We start from the raw sequence: 15,538 nt of genomic DNA, 5'->3' as shown, positions 1-15,538 counted from the left end.
AGGTTCCAGTGTGGGGCAGAGTAGCCCATGGTGGGCTGTGGAGTGAGCAGAGGGTGGACTCCCATTTGTTGGTTGGGATGGTCTTCTGTCCACTTGTCCCTTGTTCCATTGGGGCCCCAGAAACCCAATCAAATGGGCAAGGGTTTTAGTTTTGGGCAGGCACTGAAGGGTGACAGAGAGGATGAGTTCACCCAGGAGCTGGTCCTAGGGGCCTAGAGGGCCCCCTTGTGGGAGAGAACTCTCTCCCCATGCTCTCCTGAACTCCTGCCCCAGGCTGGAGGGCATCCTGTCTTCAAGTTCAGGGAGAGGCGCGGTGAGGTGGGCCCTGGACTCTGTGCTGCTGACAGCCAAACAGTGCCCAGAGGACTCCTCAGGCCTGCAGCTGAGTCTGCTGAGACCCCAGCCAGGGATTTCCCTGTCTCCTGTCATTGGAACACAGGTCACTCTTCCTCGGAAGGAGACCTTACCAACAGGCTGTTCCACTATTCCCGCCCTTGAACAGGCTTGATTCTGGCCATGGCTGGTGTGTAGCCAGGCAGCTTGAGAATGCAAAACCCTGAAGGGGTTTGGTCCTGGGGAGAAAGTGGAAGATAGCAGCCTTGCTTTTGGTTATGAACCAAAGTGATGGCTGTTCCTGTGGTCCTGAAGAGGACAGAAGCTCCCACACTGTCACAGGGGACCAGCTGCAGGGGGAGGTCAGCAAGTCCACTGCCCTCACTTCTCCCTCAGCTGGGGCTGGGTGGGGCCAGAGCCCACAGCTGGCCTTTCCTCTCTCAGTGTTCTGGGTTCTGCCTGGCCCTCTTTGAGCTTCCTAAGCATTTCCAGGTAAGGGTCCAGTCTTGGAGCTGCCACATGGCAGCTGCCTCCTCAGTTACTTCCAAGGGAGCCCCCTTGACTGGAGCCCGAGGACAGATGAGATCTTGTGGATGTGCCAGTCAGGCTCCCAGAAGTGCTAGAAAGAGTGAGACCAGGGCGGGCCTGTGGACCCTGCTCAGTTGTCGGCCCTGAAGACTAGCCATTCTGGGCTGAGGAAGGCCTCAGCACTGTCCTCCCCATGCCCCCTGCTTGGATCCCTGGCTTCCTTCTGGCGCCTGTCCAGGGGCACTAGGGCAGCCCCCCGCCCACCCCACAGGCCTCCTCTCACGAGGCTTTGATCGCAGACCTCACAATTGCGTTTCAAAGCCTTCACCGCCCTTGTTTGTGTCCCTCCGCTGCCGGCTGGAGGCTGAGGTTTCAGTTCCTAGGCCTGGCCTTTGAAGCTTGCTCTTATTAATCTTTTAACATCCCCCCCCAACCCCACCCACCCCGCCCACCCCTCCAGCCTGTGGCACTCACAGGAGCCTGAAGCCGCATGGAAAGAATGCCCTCAGCCTGCAGCTGCAGCCCCTTCCCAGGTCCTGCCAGGCTCCTGGCTGCCCTGAGTCTTTGGCCACGTCAGCCAGCCCCAGCCGCGCCCCCCACCCCCTCCCCCAAGGCACAGAGACTGAAAAAGAGGAAAACATTCTGGTGTGTGATACTAGGGCCTCTTGGGCCCCTACAACTCTGGGCTGTGCTGTCACATACCCTGTTAAGGAGGGCTCAGAGCCTCATGTCCAAGGGTGTCAACGGAAGCAACCCTATCCATTTCTCACTCCCACGCCACACCTGTGCCCAAGAAAGCAGGGCCAGTCCCTGGTTAGAAACCCCATATCCTCCACCCCCTTTGGTAGATGTGGGTTAGAGGCTTTGATCCCAGGCATTCAGTTGCTTTTTTTTTTTTTTTTTGGTTTTTCAAGACAGGGTTTCTCTGTAGCTTTGGAGCCTGTCCTGGAACTAGCTCTTGTAGACCAGGCTGGTCTCGAACTCACAGAGATCCGCCTGCGTCTGCCTCCCGAGTGCTGGAATTAAAGGCGTGCGCCACCACCGCCCAGCTTCAGTTGCATTTTCAAAGCACTAGCTATCCTTGTTTGGGAGGAATAGGAGGAGCTTGTGCTGGTCCTGGCTCCAGCTTCCTGCTTAGTCCAATGGTGACAACCCTGCCTGAGCCAGTGTCACTCACAAGGAAGCATCTCTCAGCTCATGGTGCCTCTAAAGCAGCTTGATTTTGGGAACCAGCCCTTGCCTCATGCCTGCACCTGTTCCCTAGGGCACTCCTGTCTCCCAGTGCCTCTGGGTACATTCCTAACTATAGAGATGCTCCAATCCATAGCCCCCACTCTTATTTGGGGGGGCATAAGTGGGGTGAGTTGTATGTCTTTCCCACTTCGGTGTCAGGCTGGTGGAGCAGACTTGCACTCAGCAGTTCTTGTCTCCTCTGACCGCCTTACCAAGGTGTACCCAAGTCATAAGCTGTGCACCGTGGGTTTCCAGAGTCATAGGAGATCTGGTACTGCAGCTGGGCAGTGGAACATGGAGGAACCACAGTCACACTAGTGAAAAGTGGTCCACGAGGGTAGAGTGCTAGAGGAAGGGATGGGATTGTCTTTGGGAGACCCCAGCCTGCTGAACACTGCTGGTCTGGCCCTCTGAGCCCTCCCTGCTCCCTGCCTTCCTTAGGCAAACCTCTTCCCTGCTGCCCTTGTGCACTTTGGAGCTGAAGAAACAACAGGTGAGTGAGGCTTCACCTCTGACCCCTGCCAACAGGGCTCACCCAGAATCCCAGCTTCCCTGATGTCCAGATCAAGATTCCTTAGAAAGCATTCACACTGAGGGCATTGTGGGCTTGGGCATCTGCAGCCCAGTCCCCACCTCCCTGGGGCACTGGGTGGAGGTTCAAGTCTCACCGTGACTGAGGGTGGCTCTGGCCTTGAAGGTCTCTACCTGGAGCCTGGACTGCTGGAACACACCGTCTCCCCGTCTGCGGCTGACATGCTGGTGGCCAGGTAAGCTCCTAAGGGGTTGGGAGCCCCGCCAAGGCTGTGCCCACCACCTACCCTTGGCCTCTCACCCGTAGGTGTATGGCCCGGGCCACCGGGTCCCCACCTCTGCTGCCAGCCCCTGACCCTGTGTCCCTGGAGTCCGAACCAATCACTGAGGAGGGGGCATTGGGGCCCCCAGAGCCCATTCAAGGGGCAGCCCAGCCTGTGAGGAGAAGCCTAGGCAAAGTGCCCAAGTGGCTGAAGCTGCCAGGTGCCTGCCTGTCCCGTACTGACTGGGTAGGAGGGTGGCTGGGCAGCAGCCCAGGAGCGGGTGCTCACTCTGGTGTTTGTATCACAGCCGGCAAGAGGTGAGAGCTACCAGCCCAGAGAGGTCCTTCATCAGCCACAGGATCCCACCCCACCCACCCCGAGCAGGAATAAAGACTCGCGCTTCTCTCAAGGCCCTCCGATTTTCTTTTCTGCAGAAAGGGCCCTCAGGCCTCCATCCAGCTCAGTCTCATTCTCTGCTACCCAAAGGACCCCTGGGAATCTGGCTGGACCACAGGTGTTTCTATTTTAAAAAGCGGAGGTATCTCTGAAGGGCTTGAGAAGGCCAGAACCCTGGGTAGGCCAGCTTCCTCTTCATTTATATCTGACCTCATTAGCTCCTTTACTGAATGGACCGAAGCGTAGGAGGAAGCCTCCTTGGCAAATTATCTACAACCTGGGGCCATTCCAAGCTTCTGGCATACAGCCATAGAGGAAGCAGGCACTTAACCACAAAGCTACCTTTGGCTGTGCCTGGCCTGAGGTATTCTGGTAGCCCTGTCTGTATGCCTTCAGTGGGACTGCAAGTCCAGTTCCAGTACGTAAGCTGGTAGGAGCTCTGTGTCCACCAGCCTGCCAGAAACCTACTGAGGACATGGGCACTTAGAGCAGCTCCATCCACCCAGCTAAATCTAGTCTGACCATGGCTTTCAGAGGTTGCCCTGAAGTCTGTCTAGGCCCTTCAAGAATAGTCATTGTCCCTTGGTACTATATGCCTTTTCTACTTGTCCTCCTGCCCCCACCTCTCACTGATACCACGGTTCTACCACTGGCACTGACCTCTGGGCCTCCTAACTCCTGGGTGCTCCACGGTGTCCCCACACTGGACTCACTGGGGCGCTGTGTCAGGGTTAGCAAGACGCCCTGCATGTCTCCTGGAACTGGCCTGCCAGGGCCGGATCAGAAGGCTCAAACCTGCATTGGGCTTCCAGGTCAGCCTCTTAGCTGCACCTCTCTGAGGGTGCGGCCTATCCCTTACCTAGACTCAGACTGCAGTTGGGCGGGGCTCAAGGTTAGCCTTTCTGCAGCCCAGCATGGCCACAGCAGGCCCAGGCAGCAGATCTGGTCCACTCCTCCTGTATATCCTGGCTCTGCTGCCCGGTGAACCAGTGAACGGTTACTGGTTCACAGAGACATTCTTTGACTGCACTGCCTACTAGTGGCAGCTGCTGTGGTTTTACGGCAGCATGTGCACACATGCTGTGTGTCTTCCTGTCCTTTCTGAGCGTCCTGCGTTTGTCCCACTGAGACGGATGGAAGGAGCGTGGGGCAACTAGACTGTGTGATTAATGGCAACAAGAAGGCCAAGCCTCGGAGAGATGGTGTTGATTTATTGGCGTTGCTTTGTAAGAACAAATTTACAGCTCAGGGAGGCATCCTGGTCCGGTTAAAAGCCACACAGCAGCTCTGATGGAGGGGGGGCAAGAAGGCAGCACCGCCAGCCTCTGTTTATAATGAGTGGGGGTGGTGGAGGTGGGTGGCTGTGGGAAGGCTGCCCACCTTCCCTGCACCTGTCTCACACAGACCCCCAGAGGCGACAGCTAGGGAGGGTAACAGCTCCTGGTGTCCTCCCGTTCTCTGGAACCTGGGGAACTGGATGTCGATGCTGAAGGGACTTCGTCCTAGACTCTGCAGGCCACAGGCCAACGTCTAGAAGTCCAGGAGCAGCTGAGGGAGCACCTTCTCCAGCTGATCCACATCCACGATGTCTAGGTCCTCTGCCTGGGCCTGCTGCACCCCACGGACAGCGGCTTCTGGAGAGACACTGAGGTGAGCTGGGGGAAGCCCTTGCCAGGCCTCAGAGGAGGCCTAGGTGGCTCCTTAGTAAGTGTGAGGGACAGGACTGAGGGTTGGCCATAGCTGAGAAAAAAACCCTTAGCTTGTCTACTGAAGAATAAAACAAGGAGTCTCCATTTTCTGATGCTGTGGGGCCCTTGGCTCACCTACCACAAAGATCTTCAAGAACTCCGCCATGAGCTGCAGCGCGTCCCCACTGACTGGAGGGAAAGGGCAGGTTATGGGGCAGACAGCCTTCCTCTCCTCCCTGTGCCCCACAATTCCTCCCCACCCCACTGGCGCCCCAAACCTTTTGTCTTGCAATCCCTGAAGTGCAGGTGCAGGACTCTGCTCACCAGCTCCTGGAAGAAGGGGGGAGTCAGTGCCATTCCCAACAGGTCCCCCAAGTACCAGCTCTGGGTGGAGCATGGTTGTAACTTGCAGCACTGCCATCCTTCGGCCTCTTCCCAGGCTGAGATGAGGCCGGCTGTGCTTTGAGGGGAGGCTGTCATAGGGGCTGTCAAGAAGAGCTTGAGACACTTGCCTATAGGGACGGGAGCACAAGAGATGGGGGAAAGTCTGGTGACATCATTGCCATTCCTTGGAGCTGAGGGACAAAGCTGCACCTTCACTGCTGGGAGGGAATCCTCCATCGGGTCCGGGGTGGAGGCTTATGCTCCTAAAGCGGGCCCTGGCAGCGCTGAGGAATGCTGACCCTTTAGCAGTCTATCAACACGACCTAGCTTGGACTACTCCTGCACAGACACACACAGACACACACACACCATGCTTAGCACATCAGAACCAGGCTGTGGCTAGAGGGGTGGGTGACTAGACGATATCCGAGAACACATAAGCTTAAGAAAGTTGGCAAGAAGTTGGAAGTCATTTCTAGTTGTAAATGAAGACACTTAGAGACTAGGCCTATGATGGGGGAAGCTTTGTTAACCAATCATCTTTAAGAGGTGGAACCTAGTTAGGCATGGCTTCCTAGAGGCCAAGAGAAAAACTGGGGCACCGACCCAGTGCGCTCTCTCTGGTTCCCCGGTGACACAGCTTAACTTCTACTTCCCGTTCCTATTTTGTGAGTTTTCCCCTTATAATAAATAAAAAAATAAATAAAGTATAATTGTTTTATCCTTTGACTAGTCTGGTTATTTCCCGTATCAAGCTAATTTCTACAGGTCTGGAGAGACCTAGCTGTAATAGTGCAATATGAGTATTAGCAGTGGTGGCCAAAGGTAGGTGGCAATGTGTGCGATGAGGGTGAGAATCCAGAAGCTTAAGAATTCAGTGGGAGCCGGGCGGTGGTGGCACACGCCTTTAATCTCAGCACTCGGGAGGCATAGGCAGGCGGATCTCTGTGAGTTCAAGACCAGCCTGGTCTACAGAGCTAGTTCCAGGACAGGCTCCAAAGCCAGAGAAACCCTGTCTCGAAATTCAGTAGGGACACCCAAAGTGAGACATGAAGAGCCCCTGAGAATCTGCAGTTTGTGAAGCCATCAGACCGCTCAAGTTTACCTAGTGAAGAGCAGAATGGGAAAAGGCTGGCAGCGGAAGACGCCTACCCAGGACCCTAGAAGTGGGTGACCTACAGAGCAAGGTGAATTTGGATTCACGAACATCAGTCCCGTGGAGGCCACGATAGCCATTTGCTGCCGAGGGACACACACAGGTGGGAATGGACATAGTGAGTCTGAAGCACAGGTGAGGGACGTGAGAGCAGCGCCACCTGCTGGTCCCCTGCACGCTACCCGAGAGGTACCAGAGAAGGCTCCACGGAACGTCAGCACAGGACAGGACAGTCAATGAACAACGGGTGGATTAGGGGAAATCCCGTGGCACACAAGCTCGTTAGTGGTCCAGAAGGCCACAGTCAGGGATACAGGTCCCTCCCTCCCTGGCACTCTCTCTTCGGACAGCCCACTTGGCGTAGTCCAATGAATGCCCACAACTCCGATTCTGGCCAAAGCCTCCGAAACTCTGCAAGTACTGAAAAGCCAGGAAGTCAGCACATGCCGCGCACCAGCCTGAACAAAGCCCACCCCTGACCGCAGCACTCATGGGACGGAACACCTGGCTTCAGTTTCCCCCGGCGGATGGGCGAGTCCTTGCACATCTGCTTGTCACTGAGAAATGACGCCGACCCACGCACCCGCATCGGCTGAAAGGGCTCTGTGGTCCCTCCCGGGAAGACCCCTTGTCACCAGCCTGGATCTACGGACCAACTCGGTCCAGCCGCAGAGCACGCCCCGGGGTGCCCGACCCCCACCAAGGACAAGGGGACACGACGCTAAGGCTGACTTCGAGTCTGCACAGTGTCACGCGGCTATCCGCAACGCCCAAAGCTAACCTCGCACTCCCGTGGGCCTCACCTTCGGGAAGCCGCTCGTTTCCTCCATGGCCACAGTCTCAGGCGCGCTCTCCGGAACCCGCCCACATCCCAACCAATGAACGTGGAGCGCGTCCGTGAAGTCCCGCCTCCAAGCTCAGAAACCAATCACCTGAGGGTCCCCCCTCTTCTCCGCACCTTCCCTGAGTTCCCAACCAATGAGTCGGAGCGTCCTGCTTCAGCTCCCGTGGCTGGAGACCCAGAGCAGGTCCGCCCTGCGCTCTCATTGGTCTACCGAGAGCGCCTCTTCCGCGATGCCTCATGGGAGTTGTAGTTCCCATATCCTTCCCGGAGCCCCACGCTCTTCCTGGATACTGAGTCGCGCGGGACCGCGTCCAGAGCTCAGCATCAGCAACCCGAGGCCACGTCGCGAGGGCGGGCTAGGGGCCGCAGGGCCAGATCAGGGTACGTGCAACGCGCCTACCTGCTCTTCTAGGCCAGTGTGCTCTGCGCTCCGGCTCTTCCTATCACCGAACCCCTTCCTCGAGCGGTTCTGACCTCCTCTCTATTCCACATTTCTAGGCCTCCCCTTATAGGGCCAGCTCAGCTCAACGCCCCTGTGTACACCCTCTAGGGAAAGGGGCTCCCAGTCATCAGCCTAGCAAGCTTACGCGCAGCCTGTGTTTAGGGGCATGCTTGCAAGGCCCTGCCAGCGTTCGGGAACATGGAGGAGTTCCGGCGCTCCTACAGCCGCCTGTGCAAGGAGAGTGGAGCTGAGCCCCAGGAGGCTGTCCTGCAGCAACTGCACCAGCTTCCGCGGGGCCGACTGGACCTGGCTACTCAGAGTCTGACGGTGGACACCTGCAGGGCCCTGGGCAAGCTGCTGCATGACGAGTCGCTGTTGAAGGAACTTGTCCTCAGCGACTGCATGCTGAGCGAGGAAGGTGAGGCCGGTGGCCTCGGAGCAGCACCCGAAACTTCCGAGTGGGGTTCAAGCCCTTCGCCTCCAGGCTGGTCTAAGGGCCGATGTCCGGTTATGTTTGACCTGGGTAGCTGTTAGCTGGGAAGCCAGTGCTTTCCCTGTCCCCTCCCCTTCCTCCCTCCACGCCCTTTTGTTTTCTCCTTTCTTTGTGTACTTTGGCGCTTTTTTCTAAAACCTTGGAGCAGAGGTCAATGTCACTGTAATATCACTTAACGTCTCCAGCTTTCACAGTTCCCCATCCTGGCTCAAGAAAGGTCTCGTTTGGCAAGCTAAATGTTTCTAACATGGCCTTACAGCAAATGGGGAAACTCATTCCTACTGTGAACTCAAAGCCTGGGTACCACCAGGACAGATGTCCCTCTTCTGTTTCATTCCTACTGTGAACTCAAAGCCTGGGTACCACCAGGACAGATGTCCCTCTTCTGTTTCTGGGTAGCAGCCCTCTCTTCCAACCGCCTTTACAGGGTCCACACTGCTGTTCCAAGGGCTGTGTGCCAACACCACTGTGCAGCGTCTGGACCTAAAGGTGAGCAGGCCTGCACCCTGGGCAGTGGAAAGAGACAGACCCAGGGGCCTGGGGTCTTGACAGCCGCTAGAGACTGTCTGTAAGAGCTCCCAATAAAGCCGGGCGATGGTGGCGCAGGCCTTTAATCCTAGCACTTGGGAGGCAGAGGCAGGCGGATCTCTGTGAGTTTGAGACCGGCCTGGTCTACAAGAGCTAGTTCCAGGACAGGCTCCAAAACCACAGAGAAAGCCTATCTCAAAAAAACCAAAAAAAAAAAAAAAAAGAAAAGAAAAGAAAAGAAAAGGAAAAAAAAAAGAGCTCCCAATACCCAAGGTCTTAGGACTGCTCTCTGAGGACCCCGTGTGTTGGGCGTGTTTTAAAGGCAGAGTGTTGTTTTGAGTATGATCTACAACAGAGTTCACGCAAACTCCAAGGCACTGGGCGCTATGATGCTGCTACTGTCAGGGAAACGAGGATCTGGCAGCCGTGCCTTTGCCCAGAGCTGCCTCCTAGCTTTGTGCTCTGCCTGAGTCTGTGGGGGCACAGATGTGCCATTCAGAGCCAGGGTAGCGAGAATGACTGGCTAGGGTGTTCCTTTTCCAGGGCAACAACCTCCGAGCTGCGGGAGCCGGGGCTCTGGGAAAGCTTCTCCGACAGAACAAGTCCATTCAGAGGTAGGACCACATCCAGGCCTCGCCTGTACGTCACCGCTTCCTCTCTGCGTGGCTCAGGGTTGGCCCCAGAGGATACAGTCCTGCAACCAGCTCACTTGGTGGGTGATAGTAAGCCAGCTTAACTCTCACCTGCTACATGCCCTGGACCCGGTGGGACAAGTGTTCAGTTGAGCCGAGAACCTGTGTCCATCTTTCCCGTAGTCTCACCCTAAAGTGGAACAACCTTGGCATGTGGGACGATGCCTTTGCCACCTTCTGTGGGGGCCTAGCAGGCAACAGCACCCTGCGGCAGCTGGACCTCCGGAACAACCAGATCAGTCACAAGGGGGCAGAGGAACTGGCCTTGGCCCTGAAGGGAAACACCACTCTCCAGCAGCTGGGTGAGGTCTCCTGAATTCTGCCATACCCCCGTGAGACGCTGGGTTGTCTTAAGTCGTACCCTTTCCCTCTGCTCCTGGCTGTGTTGGCAGCCACAGGCAGTAAAGCACAAAGGGAGCATCCTGGGCTGGGTCAGGACCTCCCTTCCAACCGAGTGACAACAAGTTTCCTTCCAGACCTGCGCTGGAATAACATCGGTCTCCTGGGGGGCCGGGCCCTGGTGAACTGTCTCCCCAGCAACAGAACCCTGTGGAGGCTGGACCTGGCTGGGAACAACATCCCCGGCGACGTCCTGAGAGCTGTGGGTACGGACGCTCAGGGCTGCTAGCTTCTTACAAGCTGGAGCAAGGCATGGAGCCCCAAACAGAAGCCCATCCACCACAGAAGGGTGTGGCTCAGGGATCATGACATGGAGGCCCAGGGTATGAGTAGCTGGCCTAGGTCAAGGGGAAGGCAGCTGAAGACAGACAGCTTGCTTGGTGCTTACAGCAGGCTTCTCTCGTCTGCTCACACATCTTAGCACCTATGTGGTGAGGGGTGCCGGTTTCACAAGCAAGAAGCTAAAGCCCTGTGGCTTAAAGCCTTGCTCTGACAGCCATCAGGTGGCCTGAGCCCCACCTAGGGAGGCTTCCTTGTAGCTTCCCCCAGCTTCTCCTGAGTTTGTGTCTGTGTTGTATGTAGACTGAACGTGAGTGGGGATGCCTAGGAACCCCGAGTCCTTACAGGTGATATCTTGGCCTCAGGCTCCGCAGTTTACCACGTGGTAGTGCCCACCAACGTCTGAGCTTTCAGGACTGGAGTCGTGGGTCCCAGACTTTGCCGTATTCCCTGCTGCCCGTGCCTGACCCTTCTGTCTTCTCCAATGTCTTCTTATTCCCAGCCCTGTATCTGTGTGGCCATAGTCCTTATAATTGTTTTATGTTTGATCTTCTTGTGTGTGTCAAAGACAGTCTTGCTATGTAGCCCAGGCTGGCTTTGACCTCATAATCCCCCTGCCTCAGGTGCCTAAGTATAGGGATCACTGGCATACAGTACCACATCGGGCTTATAATGCTGTCAGCCTTGCGAGAAGATAGTACCTGTCCCTTAAAGTCATACACCCCTTGACCTCCGATGGGGAAGCCAGATGCTCTAGGCAGTGCCCACCTTTTGAGGTAGTACAGCATCTTCCCCATTTGTACAAAAGACCTCCTGTCCCAAGGTCCTGCATCACCCAGTCCTGTCCTGAAAAGCTTAACCCAGGTGCCCTGGATGGGGCTGTCTGGTTGGTTGTGGAGATGTTGTCTTCTCTAGGGTGACACGGGCAGCACAGGACTGAGTTGGTCATTGCCCCTAATGTCAAACCCGGTGGATAACGTGGCTCTTTCTGACAGAGCAAGCCATGGACCACAACCAGGACCGGCTCACTGCCTTTCGGGAAAACAAAGCCCGCACCAACATCCTTAGCAAGGAGGTTCAAAACCTCCAGGAAGAGAAGTCCAAGCAGGTAAGCAGAGGGCCCTCACTAGCCCTGGGCTCTGCCCAGCCTGGCGGCACACTCTTGCCCTCTCCTTTGCTCCAGGCCTCTGAGCCAAGGCAACCCGGGGCTAAGGTGGCCTCCTGGCCCCGCTTCCTGTGTGCCAACTTCACCACAGAGCAGCGAGCAGGCAGGGAGTTCTAGCCTCCAGGCCTCCCTCGGTCAGTCAGCCCACCCTTGTTTTGAGTGAGACAGTGAACTGAGTCCTTTGCAGCCTGACTCTGTGGATGGGAGCCTGCACTTCTGTCCCTGACCGGCATAGGTTCTGCTTCTAATGCTGTCTTGACTGACTCTGCCTCCAGTTTCTGGATCTGATGGAGACGATCGATAAGCAACGAGAAGACATGGCCAGGAACAGCAGGTGAGTGAGCTGGGGGTACCTGCGACTCAGTGCCTGCCTTCTGACTGGAGCAGGACCTCACCTGAGCCCTGCCTGTTACAAGGCTGAAAACAAGGTCATTGCTCCCATCCAAGCAAGGGGGATGGCAGTTAGTGGCAGCTGTGGGGTGCTTGGCTCCGGCCTGGTGCACTCGGGGATGCTACAGACATAACTGTGCAGAGATCAAGAGCTGCTGCCAAGGCTGGGAAAAAAGCCAGGGGCTCTGGGGTTTGGCTTTCCCAGCGCCACCACTCTGCCATCAGGGCATCGGCAGCACGAATTGGGCAGCTTCAGGAAGCCCTCAACGAGAGACAATCCATCATCAATGCCCTCAAAGCCAAGTAAGGAGAGGAACCCTCAGACACCTTCAAGACTTATCACCGTGCCAAGAAGGGAGAGGAGGGGACGAATGCTTCCTGGGGTTTGAGTGGGAACAGAAGACCTCTGTCAAGCAGGTGACATTCATGACTGAGCTGCACTGGGGCCCGTCTTCCTCTTTGTAGGCTGCAGATGACAGAGGCTGCGCTGGCTCTGTCAGAGCAGAAGGCCCAGGACCTGGGGGAACTGCTGACCACAGCGGAACAGGAACGACAGAGCCTGTCGCAGAGACAGGAGAAGGAGCGGAAGCTGGAGCAGCAGGTAGGAGCTGGGCTGTGTGGACTAGTAGGCGGACGGAAGTACCTGGCAACAGCCCAACTGGAAGCGTCTGTCGCCTTGCCCTTCTCACTCAGGAAGCTGCAGATCGGGAATCTAAGCTCCTCAGAGACCTGTCTGCAGCCAATGAGAAGAACCTGCTGCTTAGAAGCCAGGTATGAGGGGGTGTGGGTTTGAGAGGGTGTGGCCAAAGGGGGATAGCGCCAGCCACCCGAAGAGCCTAGGGTAGTGTCGTGGGGCTGGGAGACGCTTCCTCTAGTGTTGCCTACTTCCCAGGTGGATGAGCTGGAGCGGAAGGTGAAGTCTCAGCAGGAGCAGCTGTTCCTGACCAGGCAGGAGCTGACTAACACATCAGCTGAGCTGAAGATCCGTGCTATTCAAGCTGAAGGTAGGCACTAAGGGCACAGGGGGCTCCAGGGACAAAGCCCCCCCCACCCCGGGAAGACTCGTCACACTCTTTCCCATTGGGCCTCCAGAGCGCTTGGATGCGGAGAAGCGGAGAGCCAAACAAAATATGGAAGACTTGGAGAAGCTGCACTCGAAGGAGGTGCTGTCTTATGGATTCCCCTGGCTCCACTGTCTCTACTTGGGGCTTGCAGACCAGCCCTGTGTGCTGCAGCATTCCCAATGCTCGCCCCTGGCTAGTGAACCCTGAGTTGCAGGCAACAGTATCCATAGTTCAGGCCACTGTGGGCTTCCTTGCTGGATGTCCTCCTCCAGAGCAGAGCCTCTGTCCTAGTTGTCCCCCAGGACATTGAAGTCAGGCCTTAGCAAAAACGATACCTGCTCTTCAGGGCAGGGATCCCATGGGGTGAGGGCTAGGGGAGCCTGAGTTTGCTGGCCTCTTACCTCCCGCGGTTGGACAGGTGAATCACATGACCCATCATCTGGAGGAGAGCGAGAGGGCCATGCAGGAGAGGATACAGAGACTAGAGGCGATGCGGCTGTCCCTCGAAGAGGTGAGGCCACATGAGCCCTGGGTCGATTGCGGGGTGACAGTCACGGTCTCAGGACCCTGGGGCACCCCTAAGTCTCGGCCTTGTTAGGTCTCACTATAGGGACCCATCCATCCCCGAAAGGTCAGAGACTAGAAATGACATTTTACCCTCTTTGGCAGTAAAAGCCCTGCTCAGTGAGCAAGGAACGGCTGTGTGGTTCTGAGGCTATTTATGGAGAAGTTCTCCCAGCCTGGTTGCCCAGTGGCCTGGAAGGAGCCCTGGGTCAAAGGGGCAGCGCATTTTCAAGACGGGCTAGTATTGTCTATCCGCCACGCAGGAGCTGAGCCGCTCGAAGGCAGCGGTGCTCACTGAGCGTGGCCAAGCCGAGGAGGAGCTCATCAAAGCCAGAAACCAAGCCCGCTTGGAGGAGGTGAGCTTCGGTCACAAGTATGTAGGAGCCAGTGGTGGCACCTTGCAAAGGAGTCTGGTTGAAGTGGCCAAGGGGGCTGTGGGCCTCAGGACTAGAGCTCAAGAGATCCCAGCAGCCAGCAGGACTGTGGTGCAGCCCGTGCTGCCTGGGTAAGAGGAAGGCTAGAGATGATAGCGCTGGCTTGAGATGCCCAGCAAGAGATGATACTGGATGCAGGACAAGTGTAGTGGCTGATAACTTGTGTGACGCCATGAAGTCCTCTCTTTGGTCCTTGCAGAGGGGTGGAGGTTAGTCCCCACACAGACTGTGTGTCCCTCCGCCTTTGAGCTCAGACTGGGAGCCCTTCATGGGCAGCAGCCATATCCCCTGCCCACAGCAACACCGCCTCGCTCATCTGGAGGAGAAGATTCGGCTCCTGGCACAGGCAAGGGACGAGGCTCAGGGCACCTGCCTGCAGCAGAAGCAGATGGTAGCTGAGTCCCAGGCACGAGCCAGCCAGCTGAACCTGCAAATGGAGGGGCAGCAGCGGCGCCTGGAAGAGCTGCAACAGGTAGCGTGGACTCGGGGAGCACAGACTCCAGGGGTTCGTCTCCCGGCTGTAGGCTCACCTTCCCCAACCCCATCCCAGGAGCTGAGCAACAAGGAGCAAGAGAAAGCGGCTGAGGTGACCAGGGTCAGAGTGGAGCTGCAGGAGCAGATGGGCCGTCTGCAGGCTGACCTGGTGGCCCAGGAGGCGCTGAGGGAGAAGGTGGCCGCCCTGGAACGGCAGCTGAAAGGTTATCACATATCCACCTGACAGCTGAGCTTGGCCCTGGGGTGGGGTGGGGGTCTCCCCTCGAGATGCACCCCTTCCTTCCAGACAGGGTTTCTCTGTATAACCCTGGCTGTCCCCGAACTCACTCCTGTGGATCACGCTGGCCTCCAACTCAGAGATCCGCCCACCTCTGCTGGGGTTAAAGGCGCGGGGACACCCTGCAAGGCACCCACCCCCTCCTTACTGAGCCTCTCGCTTGCAGCGGTCGGGAGTGAACACCGGGAGGCGCTGCTGGACAGAGAGAGTGAGAATGCCTCTCTCCGAGAAAAGCTAAGGCTCAAAGAGGCAGAGATCGCACGCATCCGGGATGAAGAGGCCCAGAGGGCAAACTTCCTGCAAAACGCTGTCCTGGCTTACGTGCAAGGGTCTCCCCTGAGAGCCCTGAGTCCCCCGAAGTGAAGGGAGGCCGGGAGGCCCGGAGCGAGTGCAAAAATGCTGCATCCCATTCTCAAAGGCAGGCCTGGGGTTCAGAAGCCTTAGCTGCAGTGTCAGGGTGGGGTTCTGTCATCACTGGTGCTCACGGGCACACTTGCCCATCCAAGGGAGTTCACCCGCAGCTCACCGCTAGCATAGGCGAGACGAAGCAGGAACGCTCTCAGACGACCCAGTCCCAGAATCACAAACCGGAACAGGACTGTGGTAGGAGGGAACAGAAGCCCCCACGGCAGGATGGAAATACAGGACTTTTGTACTTGGTAACACTTTCGCGTCCAGTTCCTTTCTCCTGCACCCGCTGCCCCAGCCACGTGAATGAATCTTCCCGGGTTGGTACTCGGTTATCCCAATTGCTACCAGGCAACTAGGAAGGCCACCTCTGCACTGGGTCTGTAGACACGAGGGTTTCTCAGCTGCAGGGTGGGCTGGTGTCCCTGGGAAGCATTGGGCTTGGCCACCCTGCACATCCATTTCGGTGGCATCACCAACCTGAGCCGCGTTGTACCACATCCTCGTTCCTGGGTGTGGACCCTCAGTCTAAGCCTTCGGGGTTCAAGGACT

The 15,538-nt window shown here is 57.0% G+C and overlaps 3 protein-coding genes across 7 annotated transcripts in view; 2 read left to right on the top strand and 1 right to left on the bottom strand.

Moving 5' to 3' along the window:
* Aspscr1 (ASPSCR1 tether for SLC2A4, UBX domain containing) overlaps positions 1 to 6,082 on the top strand; it is a 40,173-nt gene extending 34,091 nt beyond the window's left edge. The window contains exons 13-16 of one of the 2 annotated variants that reach the window (XM_075989793.1): positions 2,536 to 2,587; positions 2,792 to 2,861; positions 2,933 to 3,108; positions 3,196 to 6,082. In XM_075989793.1, the coding sequence (XP_075845908.1) occupies positions 2,536 to 2,587; positions 2,792 to 2,861; positions 2,933 to 3,108; positions 3,196 to 3,209 (312 nt within the window). In that variant the 3' untranslated portion in view covers positions 3,210 to 6,082. The remainder of the gene's footprint in view (positions 1 to 2,535; positions 2,588 to 2,791; positions 2,862 to 2,932; positions 3,109 to 3,195) is intronic. The other variant, XM_075989794.1, reaches the window with a different exon arrangement.
* Positions 4,476 to 7,401, bottom strand: Cenpx (centromere protein X). Its single transcript, XM_075989798.1, has 4 exons — positions 7,316 to 7,401; positions 5,251 to 5,302; positions 5,108 to 5,161; positions 4,476 to 4,918 (listed from the first exon to the last, which is right to left on the bottom strand). The coding sequence occupies exons 1-4, from the start codon at positions 7,340 to 7,342 to the stop codon at positions 4,815 to 4,817; spliced, it is 237 nt and encodes a 78-aa protein (XP_075845913.1). The 5' UTR covers positions 7,343 to 7,401; the 3' UTR covers positions 4,476 to 4,814.
* Positions 7,402 to 7,596: 195 nt separating this feature from the next.
* On the top strand, positions 7,597 to 15,243 carry Lrrc45 (leucine rich repeat containing 45). 4 transcript variants are annotated; one of them, XM_075989789.1, is made up of 18 exons: positions 7,597 to 7,737; positions 7,855 to 8,216; positions 8,719 to 8,780; positions 9,363 to 9,433; positions 9,635 to 9,813; positions 9,988 to 10,116; positions 11,185 to 11,297; positions 11,630 to 11,688; positions 11,970 to 12,047; positions 12,210 to 12,345; positions 12,438 to 12,515; positions 12,637 to 12,748; positions 12,837 to 12,907; positions 13,227 to 13,319; positions 13,636 to 13,728; positions 14,105 to 14,278; positions 14,357 to 14,504; positions 14,745 to 15,242. In XM_075989789.1, the coding sequence occupies exons 2-18, from the start codon at positions 7,997 to 7,999 to the stop codon at positions 14,939 to 14,941; spliced, it is 2,013 nt and encodes a 670-aa protein (XP_075845904.1). In that variant the 5' UTR covers positions 7,597 to 7,737; positions 7,855 to 7,996; the 3' UTR covers positions 14,942 to 15,242. The 4 variants fall into 4 exon arrangements, with proteins under 4 accessions (XP_075845904.1, XP_075845906.1, XP_075845905.1 ...); XM_075989791.1 differs by having other exon boundaries at positions 9,363 to 9,531; positions 14,745 to 15,237; XM_075989790.1 differs by having other exon boundaries at positions 7,603 to 7,737; positions 7,961 to 8,216; positions 14,745 to 15,243.
* Positions 15,244 to 15,538: the final 295 nt, after the last annotated feature.

This window comes from Microtus pennsylvanicus, chromosome 11, assembly GCF_037038515.1.
Source record: "Microtus pennsylvanicus isolate mMicPen1 chromosome 11, mMicPen1.hap1, whole genome shotgun sequence".
Taxonomy (NCBI): Eukaryota; Metazoa; Chordata; class Mammalia; order Rodentia; family Cricetidae; genus Microtus; species Microtus pennsylvanicus.
The sequence above is the reverse complement of the archived record's forward strand: the minus strand, read 5'-3'. Positions and strand labels throughout refer to the sequence as shown.